At 38.5% G+C, this 25,105-nt stretch overlaps 2 protein-coding genes across 2 annotated transcripts; one reads left to right on the top strand and one right to left on the bottom strand.

Moving 5' to 3' along the window:
* Positions 1 to 3,691: 3,691 nt before the first annotated feature.
* Positions 3,692 to 11,118, bottom strand: LOC124269090 (isochorismatase domain-containing protein 2-like). The gene is made up of 4 exons (XM_046704102.1): positions 10,913 to 11,118; positions 9,083 to 9,193; positions 7,582 to 7,714; positions 3,692 to 3,960 (listed from the first exon to the last, which is right to left on the bottom strand). The coding sequence occupies exons 1-4, from the start codon at positions 11,094 to 11,096 to the stop codon at positions 3,798 to 3,800; spliced, it is 591 nt and encodes a 196-aa protein (XP_046560058.1). The 5' UTR covers positions 11,097 to 11,118; the 3' UTR covers positions 3,692 to 3,797.
* A 427-nt stretch (positions 11,119 to 11,545) lies between these two features.
* On the top strand, positions 11,546 to 18,513 carry LOC124269089 (GDH/6PGL endoplasmic bifunctional protein-like). The gene is made up of 3 exons (XM_046704101.1): positions 11,546 to 12,386; positions 15,466 to 15,554; positions 16,608 to 18,513. Exons 1-3 carry the CDS (start codon positions 11,695 to 11,697, stop codon positions 18,224 to 18,226), a joined length of 2,400 nt encoding a protein of 799 aa, XP_046560057.1. The 5' UTR covers positions 11,546 to 11,694; the 3' UTR covers positions 18,227 to 18,513.
* The last annotated feature ends 6,592 nt before the right edge of the window (positions 18,514 to 25,105 follow it).

Genomic DNA, 25,105 nt, shown 5'->3' with positions numbered 1-25,105 from the left:
CCATTATACGCATTAAGGAAGCAATAGTTGTCACAGTTATCTGGTATAAAGATGTATTGGCCGTTATACGCATTAAGGAAGCAATAGTTGTCACAGTTATCTGGTATAAAGATGTATTGGCCATTATACGCATTAAGGAAGCAATAGGTGTTGCAGATTATGTCTGATATAAAGATGTGTTGGCCGTTATATGCATTAAAGAGGTATATGGTGTAACAGATGATGTCTGATATAAAGATGTATTGGGCGTTGTGCGCATCAAGGAGGCAATAGGTGTCACAGATTATGTCCTATGGAGAGCAGTGCTGGCCATTAGGGTGTGCTTTGTTTAAAAGCCAACAAAAAAATCTGCTTACAGCCTGTTCCCTGGTTGTCATCAGAAATGACGGAAAGGGTAATGTGCGTTTGTTGTTTAAAGCTTCAGCGGCTCAGACATGATCTGGAACCTTTATCAAAGTGATAACAGCCACTAATGAATGACGAATTAGGATTCGAACAAATCCCAAGCAACAAATGCTTGTCATAACAGGCGACGAGTGAATATTTACATAAAGCTCCATACAGCTGGACTGTTGCGGAGTTTAGCGTTACAAACGAGCAATCACTGGATTGCCTGCACTTGACTCGAATATTTAAATATTCCCTTCTGGACCAGGCTATCCAGTGACTGACATCATGAGCATTTATGTTCGCAACTTGGATTCGATGACATGCATGAACCCACTCCCGATACTATTAGACACCGGTGGAAATATCAACTAAATATCTATTATGACAATCACGAGTTCCTGATGAATAATACTAGCCAAGATCTTCATGGTCAGTTGGGTAGGTACTGGCTTATCTGCATGCACTGTTACTACGCTAGTTCAGTGAGTTTAGTTTTACGCCGCACTCAGCAATATTCCAGCTATATGGCGGCGGTCTGTAAATAATCGAGTCTGGACCAGACAATCCAGTGATCAACAGCATGAGCATCGACCCACGCATTTGGTATACGATGACACGCGTCAGCCAAGTCAGCAAGCCTGACCACCCGATCCCGTTAGTCGCCTCTTACGACAAGCATGGGTTACTGAAGATCAATATCTTTAACTGTTGCTTAGTGACAATGCTGTTCAGCTATAACCTTTTGGTAAGAGGGTGAAAGTGAGCATAGTTTCATACACAGATTTTAGCAAAATCTTACTAATACCAGGGAATCACGCATACCCATGTGGGGAATCAAACCGGGTCTTCTGTATGATGAGCAAACGATTTAACCACTACCAATACCAGCGCTATCCTACAGTCCCTTTGATGAGCAAACGATTTAACCAGTAAGACGTACAGCATGCATATAATTTATTGCTAATGTACGTATTGGTTATAGCTCAAGCCCACGGAGAACCGGTGCTGCAGTTTAACACTAAGATGTTATGTGTCAACAAGTCCTTGTTTTATTCACTTAGACCCGTGAAGATCCGGGTTAGAATTGATCTTCAGTGAGGTGAGGTGAGTTGAAATTGGGTTTAACTTCGTGCTTGAGAATATTTCACTCTTATGACGACGTGCATGCGTGTGTATGTGTATGTGTGGCTGCTTGTACTAGCCCAGACTTAAGCTGGTTTTATAGTGCTAGCTCACTGAGATACCATGCCCCGTGAAGCATGAATACCCCACTCAGACACAGTATACTGACTCCGAGCCGACCAGTCCTTGTACCCATTAATGCCGAGCGCCAGGCAGGGACCAACAAGTACCATATTTTAACGTCTTTTGGTATGACGTGGTCGGGGATCGAGCCCGCCACCTTCCGCTCTCTGGGCGGACGCTCTAACCACTACACCACGGAGGCGGTCTGATCTTCAGTAACCCATGCTTGTCGAAATAGGCGACTAACGGGATCGGGTGGTCAGACTCGCTGACTTGGTTGACACATGTCATCGTATCCCAATTGCGTAAATCAATGCTCATGTTGTTGATTACTGGAAAGTCTAATCCAGACTCGATTATTTACAGACCGCCGCCATACAGCTGGAATATTTCAGAGTGCGGCATAAAACTAAACTCACTCACTCACTGTATTCACTTAATTACTTGCACATGGTAACAACAGTACCATCTTTCCACATCCTTTGTAGGTTGACATGTTGTCCCCAGCTGGGATTCAAACCACAGACTTACCCTCCATAGGGCAGAAACTGCAGTCTCTGAGGGGCTCAGCAGATGACATCTCCCTGCTCATAAATGTTCATTGACATTTCCATTCTCAGTAAATATTTTGTCCTGCAGACTCGTTTATTTACAGATTTCTGTGATATAGTTAGAATACTGTTGACTGCAGCATTAATTAGCATTCCCGCACACTGATCAATTTGTGATGAATATCAAATGATTTGTTCTGTCCATACTAAACTGACTATCATACAAATTAAACTATAAGCATTAACATGTGATAAATACTGTAGGGTTTCCAGTAGTAGTCCGGCAACTGAGATCAATCACAACCACAAGCACACTGTGGACATAGGCGACACTATCAGTGAAGTCCAATGGTCAGCTGTTGTATGGTCTGAACAATATGTAACCGCTTCCGTGGTGTAGTGGTTAGAGCGTCCGCCGGGAGAGCGGAAGGTCGCGGGTCCGATCCCCGACCGCGATCATGGTACTTGTTGGTCCCTGCCTGGCGCTCGGCATTAATGGGTACAACAAGGACTGGTCGGCTTGGATTCCGTATAATGTGTCTGAAAGGGGTATTCATGCTTCACTGCGGCATGGTATCTCAGTGGGCTGGCACTATAAAACCAGCTGCACATACACATAAACACGCATGCACGTCGTCATATGAGCGAAATATTCTCAAGCACGACGTAAAAACCCAATTTCACCTCACCTGCCTCACCGGAACAATATGTGCATTAATCCAGTCCGTTATTCAAAGGTCAATCAGTTGATCATCAGTTAATCAATCCCATCCAGTCAGCACATCTTGTTTCTCAACTCTGTGATCAATATTAATCACTTTTTTCCTGTTTACCAAATGATGCATATTGAACCATTTTCCATCAATTTCATAGATACCAGTCATGAGGAATTGCAGGACTCCTTGAAATTCCCAGTCCAAACCATGGTCAAGATTTTTAAAGTAATCTCAGGGCTAAGATTACCTATTTGGTTAAATTGCTTTTTTTAAACAGTTAACTGCAGTTAACTGACATGGCCAACATTTGAAATTATCACAGAGCAAAGAATTTGTTAGAACATAAATCTGAACACAGTCTCAGAGTATCTTTCATATCGGCCTCATCCAAGATGGCAGTATGATAGATGATGATGATGATGATGATGATGATGATGATGATGATGATGATGATGATGATGATGATGATGATGATGATGATGATAGGTTGATTAGAAAATACATGAATACTAGAACATGACTATGCCCAGACAGCGAAACAGAATTCATCATCTCAATACGCTCGATGGTACCAAACTTTTTTCACGCTATTCAATTCAATATGCGATATGTTTAAAATATTTTCCTAAATGTATCTTATCATAAAGACTTATATTTTGTCTTTGTATGTCAGTTATTTGGATTTATCTCATCTAAGATCATTTCAAAAACCTAGACCATGGAAACCAGAAACAGGAAAGAGCTGAGAACCATTTTTCTCTCGTAATCTGAATTAGATACGTCTTCATGTACTGGGTAATATTCCTTGTTGACATTCGATAAGCACGGTAACAATCATTTTCTGCCGTTTAAGATCCCAGGAACCAATCACCGGAGTGTCAGAGTCACACAATGTCTACTTTTCTCCCAAGAGTCCACTGTCTGGAGCGGAGTCTCTGATGAACTTCTGGACCTGTTTAAACTTCGGGGATGCAGCATCCTTCGTCAAAGCTAGCATCATACTCTCACTGGTCGTCAGGAACGCTCCGGCATCTTTCATTCGATCAAATGCAAACATTCTGAAAAACAGAGCGAGTGAGTTAAGTTTTATGCCACTTTTATCAATATTCCAACAATATTCTGAGAGTCACCAGAAATGGGTTACACATATTGTGAGAATCAACCCCAGGTCTTCGGTGTGATGAGCAAACACTTTGTTTTCTTCTATTCTCTTATTCAGTATTAGGGGCCCTAGACCCATGGTACAAACAATATACAATACAATATTGGTGGAAAAGCTGTACGGAATATGTAATAAATATTACACAAGATTCCATAACATAGATTGCATGATACATTTTCATTTAGAAAGTGGCAGATCATCAAACAATGATGAACAGTGATGAATGTGGGTTATCTCCCTTCCATCAGGTGTTGAGGTACTTCTGCCTCACAGTTGAGGCCTTGAAAATATATTCTGCTGATGAGGACTGATTTCCACTTTTCACTATATGCATAAAATTCTTTTCATTGGAGAGATAACGCGGTATGTTCAATAGCTGAGCTCTAAGATCATGACATTGTGAACAAATAATAAGGAAGGTACTTTAATTACAGTCTGTTTGATTTCATTTGAGACCGATGAATTACTCACAAACACAAAATTTAATAATTGCAACAAAACCAAATTTTGCAGTCACATGAAATCGACAGACCAACTCTGATGATTTGTCTCATAATTTTGGACACCCAAATGGAAAGTTGTTTAACAAACGATCATTATTTTGTTGTCACTTTTTGCTATTTCCTACAAGGGGGGGACCACTTGCTGGTAGAACAGCCAGGTGTGCGAGTTGTACCTGTGAGATTAAAATTTCACTGCATACACTTGTTGATTACCTGGCTGTTCTACAAGCAAGTGGTACCCCTCGAAAAAACGAAAAGCGAAAAGTGACAACAAAATAATGAGAGATTGTAATATCAATGTGAGATAAATTCTCACAGAGGCTGAATCAGATTAGAATATGCAGACACACAATATCACATGCCATAGCTTATATTACACAGAAACTTCAGGGATTGAATTAATCCAGAGCTACAGATAACTTTTGGGTCATTGAGTTACTTACTCGCTTGTGTTCATCTCAATTGGGTATCCTAATGAGTAACTAAATAAATTGTACCCACCTCACTCAAACTCAATTGGGTATTTTGCCTTTTTCAAAAAATTGTGAAAATATAGCAGAGCTCCAGATAAGATTTAGCTTTTTTGGAGTGGGTATTATGAATGTTTTGAGTGGGTATTTCATTTTCCGTTACCCACTGCTTTCAAATATGTGCGTATTTCAGTCATTTTACTCACCTAAGTATTATGTCATTGAGTAAGTTTACTAAGCAGGTATGTTCTGCCTTATGTCATCCCTAATCAAAACCAACTTAAATATAATGGAAATGATTTCATAAAAAATCACTCATCTTATACTGTCAGTAGAACACTTGTCCTATACTAACAGTACAACTTGATAGCAATTGATGTCTTTTTCATTACGCGAGCGATTTTTATAAATATATTCCGTACGTATTTGTTTAAAACTTTTTGGTATCTAACATTTTAAATGCTGTAAGTGGTACGCAACAATTATTTTTCAATGCGTAATTGGAAATTTTATATGCATATTTTACCCGGATACGCAGCTCATCTGGGCCTCTGATATAGTTAAGTTTTAAGGTTGGTTTATGTGTTTGTTATTTATATTTGATCTGTAATATGACAAACAATAAGAATGACTGCAAATTGCACAGTTCAGGTGCTGAAATAAATCTCTCATTATACCTCAGTTATTTTATCTATTTGTTTGTACGCATGTAAGATCAAATTTATTGAGTATTTACAAAAATTCAAGCGTACTTGTACGACAATAGACTTAATAGGTATTAAGTTCTAACATAAATATCAGCATAATTTACACAGATACGCAGCTTATCTGTACCTTGGAATAGTGCCTAATTTGCATGTCAAGGCACAGTATACATTGAAATAGAACAGTTGAAATATTTACACAATCATACAATTATACTCATGGTTCATATAATAGAAATTGCAAAACATTTGACTACTTCAAATTATTCAAGTTATTTTTTCACACAATCCAACTATTTATCATGACACTCTCATATCCCTTTTAATGCTAGTGCATGTGACAGAAAATCCTGTTTTGGATGACAACATACAAGATCATATGAACATCATAATTCTCCTACCAGTCTACCATACTTCTTGAGTGAGTGAGTGAGTTTAGTTTTACGCCACACTCAGCAATATTCCAGCTATATGGCGGCAGTCTGTATATAATCAAGTCTGGACCAGACAATCCAGTGATCAACAGCATGAGCATCAATCTGCGCAATTGGGAACCGATGACATGTGTCAACCAAGTCAGCGAGCCTGACCACCCGATCCCATTAGTCACTTCTTTCGACAAGCATGGGTTAGTGAAGGCTCATTCTAACCCGGAGCTTCACTGGTAATACTTTTTGAGGGACATGTTTCCACGATCACATGAGCATCATAATAACCCTTCTTGTCCATCATACTTCTCGAGGAACTTGCTTCCATGATCATATGAACATCATAACAAGCATTGTCACTAAGGTGACATAATCCCCATAAAAATTATCAAATCAAACTTATAAAGTAATGAAAGTTTAAGATGAAGTTAAATGTCAACAAAAACATTATCTTGCTCTTTACTTGTTCAAACACACACATATTTTCAAGACTGACTTTGACCTTGACATGAATGTCATAGTGTATGAAATATGCAAAACTAGTACTAAAGAAATTGCTTATTGAAAAACATTCAAGGGAGGTCTTGAAAGTCTACGAAGAAAATCCAGTGAACCGTTCTTAAAATAATATCTTGCTGACAATTCAGGTTAACATTCTAAAATCTTCATAGTGTCGTCGTGACCCTACAAATTATGTGAAGGTCACCAAAATTGACTGGGTCCTGGGCCTTCCCTAGATGAAGCTTGGTGTCAAATATGAAGAAAATCCACTGAATATTTTTTGCGATATGTTGCTGACAAGCATAACATGTAGTTTAACATGCTGAAATCTTCAAAGTGTCTCTGTGACCTTGAAAATTAAGTGAAGGTCACCAAAATCGAATGGGCCCTGCGCCTTCCCTGGATGAAGCTTGGTGTCAAATATGAAGAAACTCCAGTGAATGGTTCTTGAGGTATCTCGCTGACAAGCATAACATGTAGTTTAATATGGTGAAATCTTCAAAGTGTCTCTGTGATCTGGAAAATTAAGTGAAGGTCACCAAAATCGACTGGGCCCTGCGCCTTCCCTGGATGAAACTTGGTGTCAAATATGAAGAAAATCCAGTGAACGGTTCTTGAGATAGCTTAACATGCAGGTAAAACGTGAAAGTCCCCTTGTGACCTTGAAATGAAGGTCAAGGTCACCAAACCTGACTTGGACCTTTCTTATAGTGTGATGAACCTAGGTACCAAATATGAAAAAACTCTAGTGAACGGTTCGTAAGATATTCCAATTCGTACGTGACGCATGGACAGAGCCTAATATTATATCCCCGGCTTAAACGCCACGGGGGGGATAATAACCCTTCCTGTCAGTCATACTTCTCAAGGGACTTTCATCCATCATCATATGAACATCATAATTCCCCTACCTGTCTACCATACTTCTCGAGGAACATGCATCCACGATCACATGCACTTCATAGTTCCTCTCGAGCAGATCTAGTGTTGTCTGCTGAATACAGGCCTGAGTCTCAATACCACACAGGATGACAGACTTCAGATCTGGAACATGGAAAACAATATTTACTGTTACCATGGTAACCAATTCTTAATGATGCCGTAGCATTTCCCAATACCAAACAAGAACTTACATTAATACCATCATTTCACTAAATGACAACAAATTTTTCTACACGATCTTATCAATCCATCAATAAAACTGATCAGTTACTGTTACGAAAGAAATATGCAGAAAATCTGAAGTATGGACAAAACTTTTAAAACGAAAATAAAAAGGATTATCTTGAATATCTCAAAAACAATAGGTGTAAGTGCAGGTGTAGCCCTTGACCATTATCACTTGACGTTTTAACACGAGGAGTCACAACTAACTATCAGGTTCTGGTGTGAGAATACAGTGAGATCGTCAGACAGGCAACACCGACATAATGACAGCCATATATCTATTACATTAAACTTTGGCCCAGTTTAAAGAGTGCCATACATTAACATTAACTTATGACCAGTTTAGTGCTAAGAGAGCTTCGAAAATCTAGACGATGGGATTCTAAATGCTTCTAGGAACTAAACTTATCTGGGATTCTAAACTTACCTGGGATTTTAAATGTATCTAGGATTCTAAAGTTATCTACAATTACATCACTAATTGAGTCTCACCTGTCCATCAGTTTCTCAGAAAATTACAGGGACAATTATTTTAAGAAAAATGGTCTAAGATACAGTAAGTCAGGATTCGACTTTATCCAAGCTAGGCATATCTGGAGTTATAATTACAAAGCAATATACTCAGTTACAATACAAGTGCTTGTACTGGCAAACAAGGATAACTTGGGCCGGCGCAGAGAACGTGTTTACGACAAGTAGGCAGTGCACGGCAATGAGCAAAAACATTTGGTTTGTTAAAGGTAGAGCAGATGTAGGCTAGTACACGTGCATTGCATGACAATGAAATTGATTCCGTAGCTGCACCTGCCTTGAGCCTTGCTTCACCAATGGCACTACACTTGATCGCGGGCAAACTGGGGCCCCTTCGCGAACAATGGCAAACGCCAGTGGGCAGCACTCATACATGCTAATACGGATCAATTGTCAGGTTGGTGCTCAACTTATCCTTGTTTGCCAGTAGACCTTTGTGGTGGTTTTCAAATTATCATTGGCCAACATTTCAATTTGCTTAGATTCTGCATCTGGACTACGGCAGTTCCTATTTCATAATGTTAAGACAGGAAGGCTCAAACTTCACATGTAAGTTGTTGTTTAAATGATATATTTACATTTTAACAGCTGATGCACTTTCATAGCACTTTATGAGGTTATGTGACCATCAGACTGGGTAGCTGAAAGAGGACTGGACAGAAGAAAATTGCCGAACTGACTTGGTACTGTGGTCACCTGTCCCAGACCTCATACCTCGAATCTTCTTGATGTGTTCCTCAACCTCTGGTATGAGCATGGAGAAGCAGGTTTTGGGGAACACCTTGTGCTGGCTGACATCCAGTTCCGATACCGTGGGCCCCAGGCCTGACAACATACAACAGAAACCGTGAAGATCTGGGTTAGAATTGATCTTCAGTAACCCATGTTTGTGGTAAGAGGAGACTAACGGGATCGGGTGGTCAGGCTCTCTGACTTGGTTGACACATGTCATCATATCCCATTTGTGTAGATCGATATTCATGCTGTTGATCAATGGACTGTCTGGTCCAGACTCTATTATCTCAGGGGTGGAAATAACTTTAAAATTGCTAGTGTCCTCCGGTACAGTGGCACATGTAAAATCACTTGCCCTGATAATTTTTCCACTATACCGTCCGTTTTCTTGTTGATTTTTTAAATAAACAACATAATTAACATTGGAAAGTCAACTGGTACAGTGTGATATACAAATTTGCTTGCCCGACAGAAAAAAACACTGGACTCGGATGTCGGGCAATGGGTTATTTCCACCCCTGTTATCTACCGACCGCCGTCATATATAGCTGGAATATTGCTGAGTGCGGCATAAAACTAAACTCACTCACTCAACATACAACAGTGTCTGACATATAGTCAAGTCTGAGACATTGTAAACCAAAATGTAGCATATGTGTCACAGTTAGCCTGATACCACATTTAACTACTTTCTGAAGGCAATTGTGTATTCATATCTTTGGCAATATGAGCCGTGTCAATTTACACTTATCATAGGCATTCATAAAATATGTAATCTTGACTGCCAGTCGACAGACTTCTGTTTTTCCTTCATTGATGGGCATTTTAGAAGTTGAGTTGATGAAGAATAATGACAATTATTATGGATATACAACTTCTTATATTCTGTGGAGGCGACGTTTCGACATAGATTCTAATTTCGTTGTCAAGCAAGTGATACATGAGTAACAAATTGAGAGAATATATACATGAGTTGTTGTTACAGTAGATAGGGAATGAGTGGTTTTTACAATAAATGAGGTTGATGTACAACGCTTGTATAAGAGATTGAGTAAGTTGATAGGAAGCCAGTAGGGTGACATACAAGGACTGAATTAGAGCTTATACAACTGATAGGAAGCCAGGTGGGTGTTTATACAATGGATGAGGTGAGGTGAAATTGGGTTTAACGTCGTGCTTGAGAATATTTTCGCTCATATGACGACGTATGCAATGGATGGGGTTGATGTACATAGTTTAAGTGAAACAGATAATGTACACAAGAAATATTATTGATTACTTTATCAAGTGATGGTAGGCATAATTGTCATTATTCTTCAGACTTCTGTTTTGTGGAAGCTATGGCGACTGAGTGGGTTTTTGACTGGTGATTAGGTGTCACACTCTGTGAGTGGGTTTGAATCCCAGGTGGGGCTCAACCTAAAAAAATTCTAGAATCTGTAATTTACTGAGAACTTATAATCCCAAGTATACATGTTACATTTAACCACTTTACAAAATGCATTTTGCACACAGAGGCCAGTTGTAGTATACCCTGCCATTTGGCATAATGAAACTCTGCCCAGTCAGTAAGTATACCTCAATCAAATAAAGTTATATACTAAACTATATATTAGTTATAAGGTGGCATATAGTATCATTTTACACTTTTAACAGTAACATACAACATTTGCTGAAACAAATATTCGGACATTTCAATTTGTCAGGTGTAATGCCCAACGCCCTTCAGATATTCAGTGAAAAGTACTAAAATGTGATCACTCGTACAGCTGAGGATACTCCAACCCTAAAAGGGCCCCTCATACAAACCTTTTGGATATTGCTCCGTGACCACGACCGGCATCTCCAGCGTGTTGGCAGCGTTCAGCATTCTGTTTGCTACATTGATAATTTGTGGGAAGTACTGAATAGTAGGCCGGAACTTTTCCTGCATGTCACACAGAAATAATGCCGAGTTTTCTAAGGCAATCTTTCCCAGTCTTCTTGAGGCCATGGTTTTTATATTTTACGGTCAGCGGAGGTCAAGGACGAAAGATACGGCGAAAACGAAAAATGATCTTCGGAAGTGGATTAGTACAAAGTTATCCTCCTTCAATGCATGAATATATATGAGTATTGTAACGGACATACTAATATCTATGCACACAAGATAGTTGGTATTTGTTTATTTCCTTCTGTTATAGACTTTAGACAGATATAAGTACGTGTTTCGTTTTTGGATTTCATGTCTGTCATTCAATACAACTCATTTGCTTATTAAGTTATATAAATAAGTCTTATTTATTTTTACATGGTTTAGAGAACAAACAAATGTTATTTTAATTAAGAGAGGCGGGTCACATTTAAGACACATAAATTTAACAGTAAAAATAAAATTTCTGAACTATTATTTCTCTTCTTTTCTCCTATATAATACTAGCTGTCTTCTATATAGTGTTTCAACATGGCGTCCCCCATGTAACAAGAAAACTTGCACCTTACTCAAATTCATTCCATGGGTTCTTGGTTCCAAGCTCAAATTATCCGACTACTACGAAACTGAACAATACTGTTGCTATATTGCCTTGTATTTTCGAAATATTTTCATTAAAATGTTAGGTGGCGCGGTGCAAATCACCGTCTTTCTAATAGTGTGTTTCGTGTGTCGGTTCAGTTTGGGCACTGAAGTGACATATTCAAAACATAGACACACCGATATTGTCATCATTGGCGGTATGGGTGATTTGTCCAAGAGATATCTCATGCAAGGATTTTATAGTCTCGTAACAAAATATACAACTGAGCACAATTCATTCACCTTCTACCCGACTGGGCGAACAGACCCAGAAAGTACAGAACCAATATTATCCAAAGTACTCGACGAACGACTTACTTGTGAAAAGACTGATGGACCTGCGTGTAAAAAATCCAAAGAGGACTTCATCAATTCAGTCAAATATGCTCAACTGAAAACAGATGAACATTACAAAACCTTTTGTGATGGTATGAAAATAAAATGGGAAAATCTTATGAATGGAAAATTGAATGCCGACATAGAGGTTATATTTTACTTGTCAATTCCATCAAGTGGATACTTATCAGCTGCAAAATATATAAACAATTACTGCCGAACGAACCATAAAAACTGGAAAGTGAAAGTTGTTTTGGAAAAGCCTTTTGGCCTTGATCGCCAGTCTGCTAAAGCAATGGGACTTGAGCTGTCTGATTCATTTAATGAAGAGGAGATTTACAGGGTTGACCATTACCTTGGAAAAACAGTTGTTAGAGAAATCCTAAATTTCAGGTATATCATGTCAAGTATTTATTGCATGTGGATAAAAAATGTGCAGTCTCTGCTGTTTTATGGCATCTATTATGTCAATAATTAAATCTACAACAGACAATCTGTTGTTTGACATCGCAAGAATTGATCTATTGGGATACAATGACTTGCATTAAGCAAATCAACAAGCCTGAACACGTGATCCCTTTAGTTGCCTCATAAGACAACCCAGCGTTACTGAAGGCCAATTATAACTAACCTTATGGGTCCATTATATAAAGTAGTTAGCCCAAAGTCAGTATTGAAAGTATAGAAACTGAGTAAGACGAATGTGTCTAACTATTATACAAGCAGTATGAAAGTAAATATTGGTTTACTAAGGGCTGCAACGATTCCACTATGAGGCGAATATGATACACATCACAAATATTGAGCAACGAATATGTGGTGGCGTGTGGTCCTGTGCACTGAGCGCAGGTCACGAATCAGTTGAAGTTAAGCAACGTCGAGCTCTGACAGTCCTTGGATGGGTGACCATGTTTGACAGCTTGACTCCTGAGAGTTTCTAGGACTTGAGTCCTGCCCCACAACGAAGCACATGTGACACATGTGGTCTCACCTTAGGCAAGTGAGTTTGTTCAAAACTGCCTCTGTTCACACAGCAGAAAATGGGTACCCAGTTGGATAAAGCCATGTGACTATAACCTTCTAGCGCCTAACAGGCAGCTTGGGTTATCCAGGGTAATAATAATCAGGGTGTTAGCCCTTTGAGCATGCTTTGTTGCGTGGAGATTAGCGCATTATAAGACTTCTCATTATTATTATTTATATTGGGTAACGAATACAAAAACAAATCAGCAGTTATTATATTCAATGAAGCAATAACAAAATACATTCTTTGCTGTGTTTTGACCATGATGACAGTGTCTATTCATCAGGACAATGACCAGTGACAATTTACTGTCAAACTAAACAGGTAAGACTGCCTTGGATATGTTAGAGCGTTTGTTCATGACGCCTAAGACCCAGGTTCGATTTCCCACATGGGTATAATATGAGAAGCCCATTCCCAGTGTCCGCCACTGTGATACTGCTGGAATATTGCTAAAAGCGGTGTAAAAGTAAACTTTGGTTTGTTTTCTTTTTTGCCATCTGATTATATTTTCTTAGTTGGGAATGGTGTTTGATTTAAGACCTGTGTATAAGTTCACACAATATCATGTGGACATTCTTCCTACAAAAAGCTACAGGGCCATGACTATACTTTTTAAGGTGACCCTTGATCACTAAGTTTTAGAAAATTAGAAAATTTCCCCAGCAACCTACCGGTATGCTGCATGTAACTTGTAAGAGGCAACCCAATGTGATGAGGTTTGTCATCTCAACCCAATTGCATAGATAATAAATAATAATAATGATGTTATTCATTTGTATAGCGCTATTTATAATGTAGCACTGCTCAGAAGCGCTGAATTATTACCCCAGATAATCCAAGCTGCCTGTGAGATGCTAGAAGGTTAATAGTCACATGACTTATTCCACTGCGTACCCATTTTTTGCTGGGAGAACAAAGGCAATTTTGAACAAACTCACTTGCCTAACGGGAGACCACATGTACCACGTGCTTCGTTGTGGGGCAGGACTGAAGTCCTAGAATCTGTCAAGATAGATAGATACAGAGGTACAGATAAGCTGCGTATCTGCGTAAATTACGCAAATATTTATGCGAAAACTCAATTCCTATTAAGTCTATTGCGTACAAGTACGCTTTAAATTTTGTAAATACTCAATAGATGTGATGTTACATGCGTACACACAAAAGTGTCAAATCTTAGCTTGCGTACCGGTGGATACATACAATAACTGAGGTATTGAGAGGTTCTATTTCAGGACATGAACTTGGCAACTTGCAGTCTCTCTAATCGTTTCTCATATTACAGATCAAATATAAATAACAAACACTAACATTTAAACTTTATTATATTTTAACAATTAATGGAATATGACAAAATACCCAATTGAGTTTGAGTGAGGTTGGTACAATTTATTTGGTTATTCAAAGGAAAATTAGGATACCCAATTGACATGACCACAAGCGAGTACATAACTCAATGACCCAAAACGTTATCTGTAGCTCTGTAGATAGATGCTTGTGATGTCGATCACTGGATTGTCTTGTCTTGGCTCAATCACTATTATCATAAAGATGGTCATGCTTGGTGATTGGCTTGAGAACATGTTTTCGTACCCTGACTTCATGGACGGGGGCGGTGGGGTAGCTCAGTGTTCGCGAATAGTGTTATAGCATCTGCTCATCTGATAGAAGTCTACAAGACCTGGGTTTGATTTTCACAATGACTGGGGTTACAATTATGTGAAGCTGTTTATTTTATCTATTTCTGGTGTTAATAATTTCAATGCCTGAAATGTTATCGAAATGTGTGTTTAATATTGCTGGAATATTGCAGACATCTTAAACTTACAAGCCCAATGTGTAGAACCATAGTTATAGCATCTCATCACCGCCTGGGTTTGATGGGTCAATTGGAAGCCTATTTCTCTAATCCAAATTTGACTAATGTACAGACTATTGCTGTCATACAACCAAGTCCTGTGATATGCAGAAAAACAATACTAATTTGACTATTACAGACTTGTCATACACCAAGTCTGTGGTGCAGAAAAACAACAGTGGTATTATCTTCTTGAACCGCCCGTGGTGTAGCCGGTAAAGGTAGCGGAGTTCGATCCCTGGTTCGACCCGCCGCCATACCAAAAGACGTTAAAATATGGTACTTGTTGGTCCCTGCCTGGCGCTCGGCATTAATGGATACAAGGACTGGTCGGCTCGGAGTCCGTATAATGTGTCTGAGAGGGGTATTCATGCTTCACTGCGGCATGGTATCTCAGTGGGCTAGCACTATAAAACCAGCTTCAGTCTGGGCTAGTACAAGCAGCCGCACATACACATACACGCGCATGCACGTCGTCACATGAGCGAAATATTCTCAAGTATGACGTTAAACCCAATTTCACCTCACCTCACCTATTATCTTCTTGAACATATGTATTTTATCTTTTTATGTATTTCTTTCCATAGGAAACAAAACGACCACATGGAAGCTTTGCTAAACAAGGACCATGTTGAGCAGGTAGAAATATTTATGAAGGAAACGATTGGAGTTCAAGGTAATTGTCTGGACACTACAGAGGTCATGGATCCATTACGTTATTTATTGCTTCCATTTTTGTCTGACTGCTAGAGATCAATGAAGATCTGGGTTAGAATTGATCTTCAGTAACCCATGCTTGTCATAATAGGCGACTAACGGGATCGGGTGGTCAGGCTCGCTGACATGGTTGACACGTCATCGGTATCGGGTGTTCAGGCTCGCTGACATGGTTGACACGTCATCGGTTCCCAATTGCGCGGATCGATGCTCATGATGTTGATCACTGGATTGTCTGGTCCAGACTCGATTATTTACAGACCGCCACCATTTAGCTGAAATATTGCTGAATGCAGCGTAAAACTAAACTCACTCGCTCACTCACTTACTGCTAGATATTCATACAGGTGATGAGCTGTTTTCACAAGTGGGAGCTGAGACAAATACAATTCCCCACATGGGTTCAATATGTGAACCCATTTCTACTTCTAGTGCCCCCCATCACGATATTGCTGGAACATTTCTAAATGCAGCGTAAAACTAAACTTACTCTGTTTTGCAGAATGTTTGCAATTTATCGAAAAGATGCCAGAGCTCTCCTCATATGAGAGATATCTTTTAATATGTTTTGTTGATCACTTCAGGTTAACATATTTCATCATATTCCAGTTGAGCAGATCGATGCTCATGCTGTTGATCACTAGATTGTCTGATCCAGACTCGATTATTTACAGGCCGTCATATAGCTGGAATACTGCCGAGTGAGGCGTAAAACAACAAACCAACCAACCAGCCGCTTCAGGTTATCTAAGTCAATGACACTTGTCTTGAGTCATATAAACTCATTCTGTCAGTGGGGCGGTGGGGTAGTCTAGTGGTTACTAGCTCGTCACGCTGAAGACCTGGGTTCGATTCCCCACATGGGTACAATATGTGGAGCCCATTTCAGGTGTCCCCCTGCCGTGATATTGCTTGAATATTGCTAAAAGCAGCGTAAAACCATACTCACTCACTCACTCATTCACTTTCTGTCAGTCTTACCAGATTTTTATGATTCTTGTTACAATTCCAGGCAGGATTGACTTCTATGATCAGACTGGCGTCATGCGAGATGTCTTCCAGAACCACCTCACAGAACTTCTCACAATCCTTGCCATGGAGATTCCCCAAAATTCATCATCATCCGTCGACATCAAGGTCAACAAACTGAGACTTCTCAAACAGATAGAGCCAGCCAAAATGTCTGCCACTCTTCTTGGTCAGTTCTCCGATTATCTCAAAGATGCCGAAAAGGAACAGGCCGATCTTGAAAAGTCTAAATTTACACCCACATTTGCAGCAGTGATGTTAAAGGTACATTCACCGAGATGGGACGGTGTGCCATTTATTCTTGCTGGTGGAAAGAAGCTTGATGAACGATCAGGTTATGTCAGAGTTGTTTTCAAGAGAAATACTGTCTGTGTTAATAATTGCAGGGACAAGAATTTACAACAACTGATCTTTTACATAGGACATGGTCAGTTGAAGACACCTGCGATCTTAGTGTCCAAATCTATTGGTCAGCCTGTTTGGCCACAAGGGGTCTCTGACCAGTCCTCTGTAACAGTGCCGTCTGAATTATTTGGGCAGAAAAGTGAGGATTTGTTTATTGGAATCCCTCATAAAGACCCTGCTGCCTATACTGTTTTGATAGAAGATTTGTATCTTGGTATTAAGGACAATTTTATTGGGACAAATCATTTGCTGTCGCTTTGGGATATTTGGACTGATGTGAGTTCATTGTCTTCTATACATCCCCCAAAGATTTACAATGCAGGTGACAAAGATGGAAAATTATCCTTTAGAGTGACAAATAACAAACTGGAATATCATGAAAATATTTCTGATTCGGTTACCATGGTAAATGGAGAAGCGCCAATACAAAATGAAACGTTTGGACAGACTCCTTCTTCGTTTCTTGGTAACAAGTTAATCACTACTGATCCGCAGAGGCTTGCTTTCCTTTTAGCTGAAGACATAGCTCACTCGATCCAGAAAACACTAAAGAGGTCATTGTTCTACCATATTGCATTTTCAGGGGGTAAAAGTCCAATTATTCTATTTGAAACCCTGGCACAACACTTTGCCGATATTCCTTGGCGGTATGTACATATTTGGCAAGTAGATGAAAGATGTGTTCCTGCCACGGATAAAGATTCCAATTTTGGTACAATTGAAGAATATCTTTTGAAATATGTGCGCCTACCCTATGTCAATGTTCATCCAATGCCAGTAGAAATAACAGGCAAGTTGTGCAGTGCCAATGATAATGGTTTACAGCTGTATCAAGACTTGATCAAAGATCAAATTAGTGATAAAAGATTTGACTACATTGTTTTAGGCCTCGGCGCTGATGGTCACACAGCGTCTCTTTTCCCAAATGACCTGAGCCTGAGTGCGATAAGGCAGTTTACGGCTTATGCATATGGGCCGGAAGATTCTTTTGAAACTCAGAGGATGACTCTAACATTACCAGTCATCAACAAGGCTAAACAGATATCGGTATTTGTGACTGGGAAAGGGAAGCGGCAAATTTTGAAACAGTTAGAGGTTGCTGAAGGTTCCAAGGTTGAGTATCCCATCCTTGGAGTGAAACCAGATGTAGGAAATGTTACGTGGTTTATTGATTCAGAGGCACTGATCGATGGATAGAAATCAGTAGCTAAAGTACTGTCGGAAATAGAAAAAAACTGTTTTTAGGCTGTTAATCTGTATCCCTAAAATTTACAGAACTGCAAATAGCATATGTTGAAATAATCCACTTTGGCCTAACTTGGCATGCAGTAATAGGATATCCAGAAAGCATGTTTACTCTTAAACTCGGGCAAAACTTTGAAAACAATAGATCAGACTATAGATGGCAGTTAGGTCGCTCAGCCAGGTATGACTACTGACCATCGACTCACCTGGCATGAAATGCATGTGCTGCCTACAGGCACAAGGGGTCATCTCAAAGATATTTTATGCTTTTTCATGTGTGTTGACTATGCCTCATCTATTGATTAACATCTTACGTGTCTTTCTTTCATAAAGTTATATGTGAGATATGTAAAAGAGTATGATACCTGATAACCATAGAAATGCATCGTATTAAATGCCTCAAAATATATAGGTGGCATGACCACCCGATCGCGAAGATTGACAGGACTGGATATTATTTGTAAATTGTTATGACATACCTTGTACTTCCCCAGTATAATTGCGCTAAAGGATTATCTTATCTTAGCTGATATCTCTATCCCCAAGCCCGACCTCAACGATCATCTGCGACACCCGTCCAGGTTTTGCTTTTGAGATGAACCCTCCTATCTGTTTCTTTTTATAGTGACAGTGAGACTCCATGGTAGCTACATCCTTAACAGTTTCAGCATGAAACTTATTATTTTTTACACCAGCATCATTTATAATGCAGCTACATCTAATTTCAAATTGGGCATTTAAACAGTGTCATTTGTAATACAATATCGTCACACACTAATTTGCATAAAGCCATGGTCTGTTCCAAATAAACCGCATTGCTCATTTCTGCACTAACCTATCCTCAGTAAAGTTCTTTTTCTACGTTTCCTATGTCCCTACCACTGAGATTGTAGTTAGGCCGAACTTAGTTTAACAAATATTTCACACTTGCACATATCAACTACATATATTGTATAGGTAAATGAGAAAATGCAGTTTTTTTCTATTTCCGACAGTACTTTAGTATTAGAAGAATGCATTTGGGTTTCCCATAGAGTTGTCTCCCTTTGATTGTGTCTACGGCTTTGGGAAAAGCAACTTTGAGATGCATTTAAATTTAAATTATTCACTGGTACCATCCTGCTGATAAATTATATGTTTTGCCTTTGATGTACATATGAAGTGAATCTTGTAGGCTTGTTATTGTTTGTTTCTTGTTTTGTTATTAAACATCATGGGATTTTTCTAATATCTTATGAGCTTGTTGATTTATACCTCTTGTGATTTGGTACATTTCATGTTTAATAGAAATGTATATATTTTCATTATGGTGATTTTATTGTATTCTTTACATGTCAACAAGGCTGTTTTGTCTTTGAAATCCAGGTTAATTGTTAAGCTCAAAAGGTAGAACTGGCTGTCGTTATTGATCATAGAGAGTAACAATTGTTCACTAAATATGGATCGATTATCAATAAACATCGGAGAAGTAAAAAAAAATGCCCCCACAAAGTCTGAAAGAAATGAATATATTTTACATCACTTGTTTATGCATGGATTACTAACAAAACAGCATCCTGAACATAATCTAGAAGCAGCGCATGAATAAAGACCAAACTTTTTATTTTGTGCGACTAAATTAAAACTTTTTCCAGCACAAAAGTTACTCTATTACATTATAGATAACACAATTTTCATATTGATCATCATTAATGATTTTTCCTGTCGACGATATTTATGATTATCGATCATTTTAGCCAGCTTTATCAAAGGCAGTGAAGTACTTGAGATACTATGGCATTTGTAACCTCAAGTTCAAGGACTCCACGTTAAAGGTGTTGTTCATGAGAACTCAAAACCATTACATGTTTGTCTGTCAGTTTAGTTCTCTATGATCTAGTGGTCTAATAGAATAGACTGCTCATAGATGGTTGATTGTTCAAAACGAAGGCTGGAGACAAATGGGTTTAGGACATTTTCATGTTTATGTCAGGTTTTGAAATGGCATTCCGTTATATCATCACTATATTTGGACCCTTGAAGATCCGGGTTAGAATTGATCTTCAGTTACCCTTGTTTGTCGTAAGAGGAGCTTAATGGGAGCGGGTGGTCAGGCTCGCTGACTTGGTTGACACATGTCAATCCCAATTGCATAGATTTATGTGCATGCTGTTGATCACTGGATTGTCTGGTCCTGACTTGATTATTTACAGACTGCCGCCATATAACTGGAATATTGCTGAGTGCGGCATAAAACTAAACTCACTCACTCACTCTCACTCATTTGATATTTTGGATGTCAACCTATGTTTGACTATTGAAAATGCAGAAAAGCAACCAATCTGAAAACATTGCTTCGAACTTGCCTCCTGTATTAAACCGACACACTTAGACACAGAACCAACTGTTCAGTGAGCTATTGTGACATTCATTGAGATCATATTGTGTGATACAGATGCTGTTATACCTATGTGTTCAGTTGTATTCATTGTACTAGTACAATAGCCTGTGTTTCTGTGTATGTCCTGAGAGTGGTCACATCGAAAGACTTGATGACATTGGTCAGTGCTCATGTTTGCATAATTAAGATTCAGCATCTGGTATTACAGTGTTTAACCAAGAGTAATGTTTTTATAGGGTAAAAATGTGATATTCTTGAAATGTCCACAACAAAGATGCATAATAACTTCTTGTAAATTTCTTGGAACACAGTTTTAGGTTTACAATCACAAAGAGCAATACAATTTGTAAAGTGAATGGCAGCCGCTGTAAGTAACAGGCCCTGTAATATATGTCAGTGTACTCACAAGTTTCCAGAATTTTGTCACTATTTGATGTCAGATACTTTTGCTCTGGAATCAGGAAAAGTGTTGGAAACTTTCAGGAGTCTGGTGTTTCAAACAGTTATCCCATCAGTGCTACACAAGTAAATAAAATGTTGTAGGCGGTCTACTAAGGGGTACATGTGGAAACTTCTTGAATGATCAAATATTGTATGGTTGTTTACAACAAAGGGAGGTAACCTATAGGGCTTCAACGAGTCCATTTTCTTGGACTCGAGTACTCGAGGGGTGAGACTCGACTCAGACCCGAGTACTCGAAATTCATACCTTTCAAGCAAACAATAGCCTAACTTGCATGACATGTGTTCCGATCCAAAAGTGAACACTTACTTCATTCCAACTTTATATCGTTATGTGACTAACATTTCCCATTGGTCAGAATCAGTATTTGGATGTTTACTTGACACTTGTTTTTTTCATCGTACTTCTTGTACTGCATGCAAAACGCAGTGATAAACCGCACAGGCAGCATTTGGTTATTTTTCTCTTTTCTCTATCCAGATCAAGATGCGGCCATACATTTGATTTTTTTTATCTTTCTCCATGTCTATTAATTGTCAAGATAGTTACCTATCATTTTAAGAAGTGAAATCTCAAACGATGTATAATATTTACTCTCATCTGCAGACTTGTAACAACTAATACCATACAGCCACACCGTGTGAGGAGTAAACTATTTAATATAGGTGTTAATAAAAAACATTATCAGATGGGTTAAAGAATTCAGGGTACATAGAACTGAGTATGTCAGTGTAAATGGATATCAATCTTCTTTTCTCTCAACCTCTACTGCAGAACCAAATGGCTGTGTTCCTTCATCCGTACTCTTCGTTTTGTATACCAATGACTGTTACTTGTCAATATATGACGTGTTTACTGTGAAATTCGCAGATGACGCCACTGTACTGGCCTAATTTTCGATTCTGAACATTGTTATCGTCAAGGCATTGACAAAACCTTAATGACAGTTTTTTATCAAACCTTTATTCAAAGTGTGTTGACCTACAATTTTCTATGTTGGTATGGGGGTCTGCCTCATTGCAACAAAAACAAGCTTTTCAAAATTGTTAATACTGCTTGCAAAATTTCTGGGGTGTCTTTCAAGTATATTCCCTTTATCTATGAGCGCCAGATTGTCACAAAGGCAACTAAAATTAGATTTGATAGTTGACATATTTGATCTCACCATTTTGAACTACTTCCTTCTGGACGCTGCTGTCGACTACCTTCCCTCAAAACAGAGCTCGACAGTCTTTCATACCATCAAGTATTCGTGAATGCAACAAATATTTTGAATCACCATCACGTGATTACAACTAGAATTATTCAGCCTCTTTACCTATGTGGTTAATTGAATTATATCATGTCAGTTTTATTGTGTAAATAGCATTCGTTTTGTGCATGTAATTATTGTGTATATTTTTGTGAACTGTGTATAAATTCATATTGAGACAGTTGGATGTATAAGAATTTCCTCCGGGATAATAAAGCTATATCTTATCTTAATATTAGACGTTAACGGCCGCTCATGCTAAGCACATGGCAGACAGTCTGTCAACGTCAATAATTCGAGTTATCTCCCCTTTTCGAGTCCTCGAGTCCTTGAAAATGGACTCGAGTCCAGCTAAACCCGACTCGTCCTCGAGTACTCGAGTACCCGTGGAAGCCCTAGTAACCTAAGCGCAGACTTCCAGTGCAGATGGATCATGACAAGTTTGATAAGTTACAAGTGGTTGAATCATCTGCTGCCCTTCCAATTACCAGGAATATATTTATCACTACATGACAATACAAGTAGACCATTGCTGACATGTGCTGTTAAACAGCATTAACACCTAATCTGTTTCATAGATGAAAAGATGTGGTATTGTCAAATTTGTTTGTGTAACACATGAATATTGGCATTAGAACTGATCTTCAGCAAAAGTCTTTGATTGTGATGTCGTTCACTGGATTGTCTGGTCCAGATTTGATTATTTATGGACTGCCATCACTGAGCTGGAAAATTGCTCATTATGGTTTTAAACAACAGACAAATATTGTTTTATTGTATTTTTCTTGAAAATGTTTAACGGTGTGATCTCATCATATCTGAGTGTCTAATAATCAGAGATTTGTGCATATCGATTGTGAGTACATTGTGATTCATGTTTTAAGAGACCATATTAACTGTATATCTTTTGAAGTATTGACAATGATAACATCCCTGATTACCCGTGAAGGTCCGGGTTAGAATATTGATCTTCAGTAACCCACGCTTGTCGTAAGAGGCAACTAACGGGATTGGGTGGTCAGGTTTGCTGACTTGGTTGACAAATGTCATCGGTTCCCAATTACGCAGATCGATGCTCATGCTGTTGATCACTGGATTGTCTGGTCCAGACTGGATTATTTACAGACCACCGCCATATAGCTGGAATATTGCTGAGTGCAGCGTAAAACTAAACTCACACTCACATCCCTGATATTTTATCAACTATGTATCCAAACTTCCTTGTATTTATCATCTATTTATCCCTCAATACTTACCAGCATGAATGACCTTCCTAATGTTGTTGCTTGTTAGGCTCCAGGTCGTTAAATATACCGTCAACTAAATGTTGCTTTGCCATTGTTACCATGGTTACAACAATGTAATCACTTATTATATCTTCCTCTTTGAAACAAGAAAGTATTATGTTGAGTCTTACAAAGAAACTATACCACATTTCCCTATTAGAGACGAAGCCTCCTGTACAAGGCCTCTTGATGCATTTGATCTGTCCAAATCTAAAAAGCTATAATAGAGAGAGTTGAATCTCCAAATAAAGTTAATGAGCCTTATCACATAAACTTAAGGATTACTCCCTTCATGTAAAAATGACATGTTTCCTGCAAATATACCCTTTGTATAACTGTCCAGTTGTGTAAGGAAGTAACAATCAATAATTAAACACTGGGTATTGAAAATATTTGACCCCCGGGTGTGTGATAGAGGAAATATTGCATAAGACATCAGATTTATTATTTTCATTGATTGGCTGACAAAAGTACTAGCTGCAGTTTGATGCTTACATTCTGGTTCAAGCTCCAAATTGATACTTGTTATTCAAATGATTCAAATGAACAATTTGATACTTGCTTCCTGATTCAAATGAACAGTTTAATACTTGCTACCTGATTCAAATGAACAGTTTAATACTTGCTACCTGATTCAAATGAACAATTTGATACTTGCTACCTGATTCAAATGAACAATTTGATACTTGCTACCTGATTCAAATGAACAATTTGATACTTGCTTCCTGATTCAAATGAACAGTTTCATACTTGCTACCTGATTCAAATGAACAGTTTAATACTTGTTTCCTGATTCAAATGAACAGTTTCATACTTGCTACCTGATTCAAATGAAGAATTTGATACTTGCTACCTGATTCAAATGAACAATTTAATACTTGCTGAACAATTTGATACTTCCCTGATTCAAATGAACAGTTTAATACTTTCTTCCCTGATTCAAATGAACAGTTTCAACACCTTTCATGACTTTGCTACCTGATTCAAATGAACAGTTTAATTTGATACTTGCTACCTGATTCAAATGAACAATTTGATACTTGCTTCCTGATTCAAATGAACAGTTTAATACTTGCTTCCTGATTCAAATGAACAGTTTCATACTTGCTTCCTGATTCAAATGAACAGTTTAATACTTGCTACCTGATTCAAATGAACAGTTTAATACTTGCTTCCTGATTCAAATGAACTGTTTCATACTTGCTACCTGATTCAAATGAACAATTTGATACTTGCTACCTGATTCAAATAAACAGTTTAATACTTGCTTCCTGATTCAAATGAACAGTTTCATACTTGCTACCTGATTCAAATGAACAGTTTCATACTTGCTACCTGATTCAAATGAACAATTTGATACTTGCTACCTGATTCAAATGAACAATTTGATACTTGCTTCCTGATTCAAATGAACAGTTTAATACTTGCTTCCTGATTCAAATGAACAGTT

The sequence above is a fragment of the Haliotis rubra genome, unplaced genomic scaffold (assembly GCF_003918875.1).
Source record: "Haliotis rubra isolate DU_JTF1 unplaced genomic scaffold, ASM391887v1 Scf142, whole genome shotgun sequence".
Taxonomy (NCBI): Eukaryota; Metazoa; Mollusca; class Gastropoda; order Lepetellida; family Haliotidae; genus Haliotis; species Haliotis rubra.
This window is presented reverse-complemented; position numbering and strand designations above follow the sequence as displayed.

Bases quoted from the DNA above. Each gene is read 5' to 3' on its own strand.
- LOC124269090 (XM_046704102.1), bottom strand. From the start codon at position 11,096: ATGGCCTCAAGAAGACTGGGAAAGATTGCCTTAGAAAACTCGGCATTA. The intron at 9,194-10,912 runs GTTTGTATGAGG...GTATGTTGTCAG, and splicing joins CACGGAGCAATATCCAAAAG to GCCTGGGGCCCACGGTATCG. The intron at 3,961-7,581 runs GTAGGGGAATTA...TCTGTTTTTCAG, and splicing joins TCGAGAAGTATGGTAGACAG to AATGTTTGCATTTGATCGAA.
- LOC124269089 (XM_046704101.1), top strand. From the start codon at position 11,695: ATGTTAGGTGGCGCGGTGCAAATCACCGTCTTTCTAATAGTGTGTTTC. The intron at 12,387-15,465 runs GTATATCATGTC...TTCTTTCCATAG, and splicing joins AGAGAAATCCTAAATTTCAG to GAAACAAAACGACCACATGG. The intron at 15,555-16,607 runs GTAATTGTCTGG...TTACAATTCCAG, and splicing joins GGAAACGATTGGAGTTCAAG to GCAGGATTGACTTCTATGAT.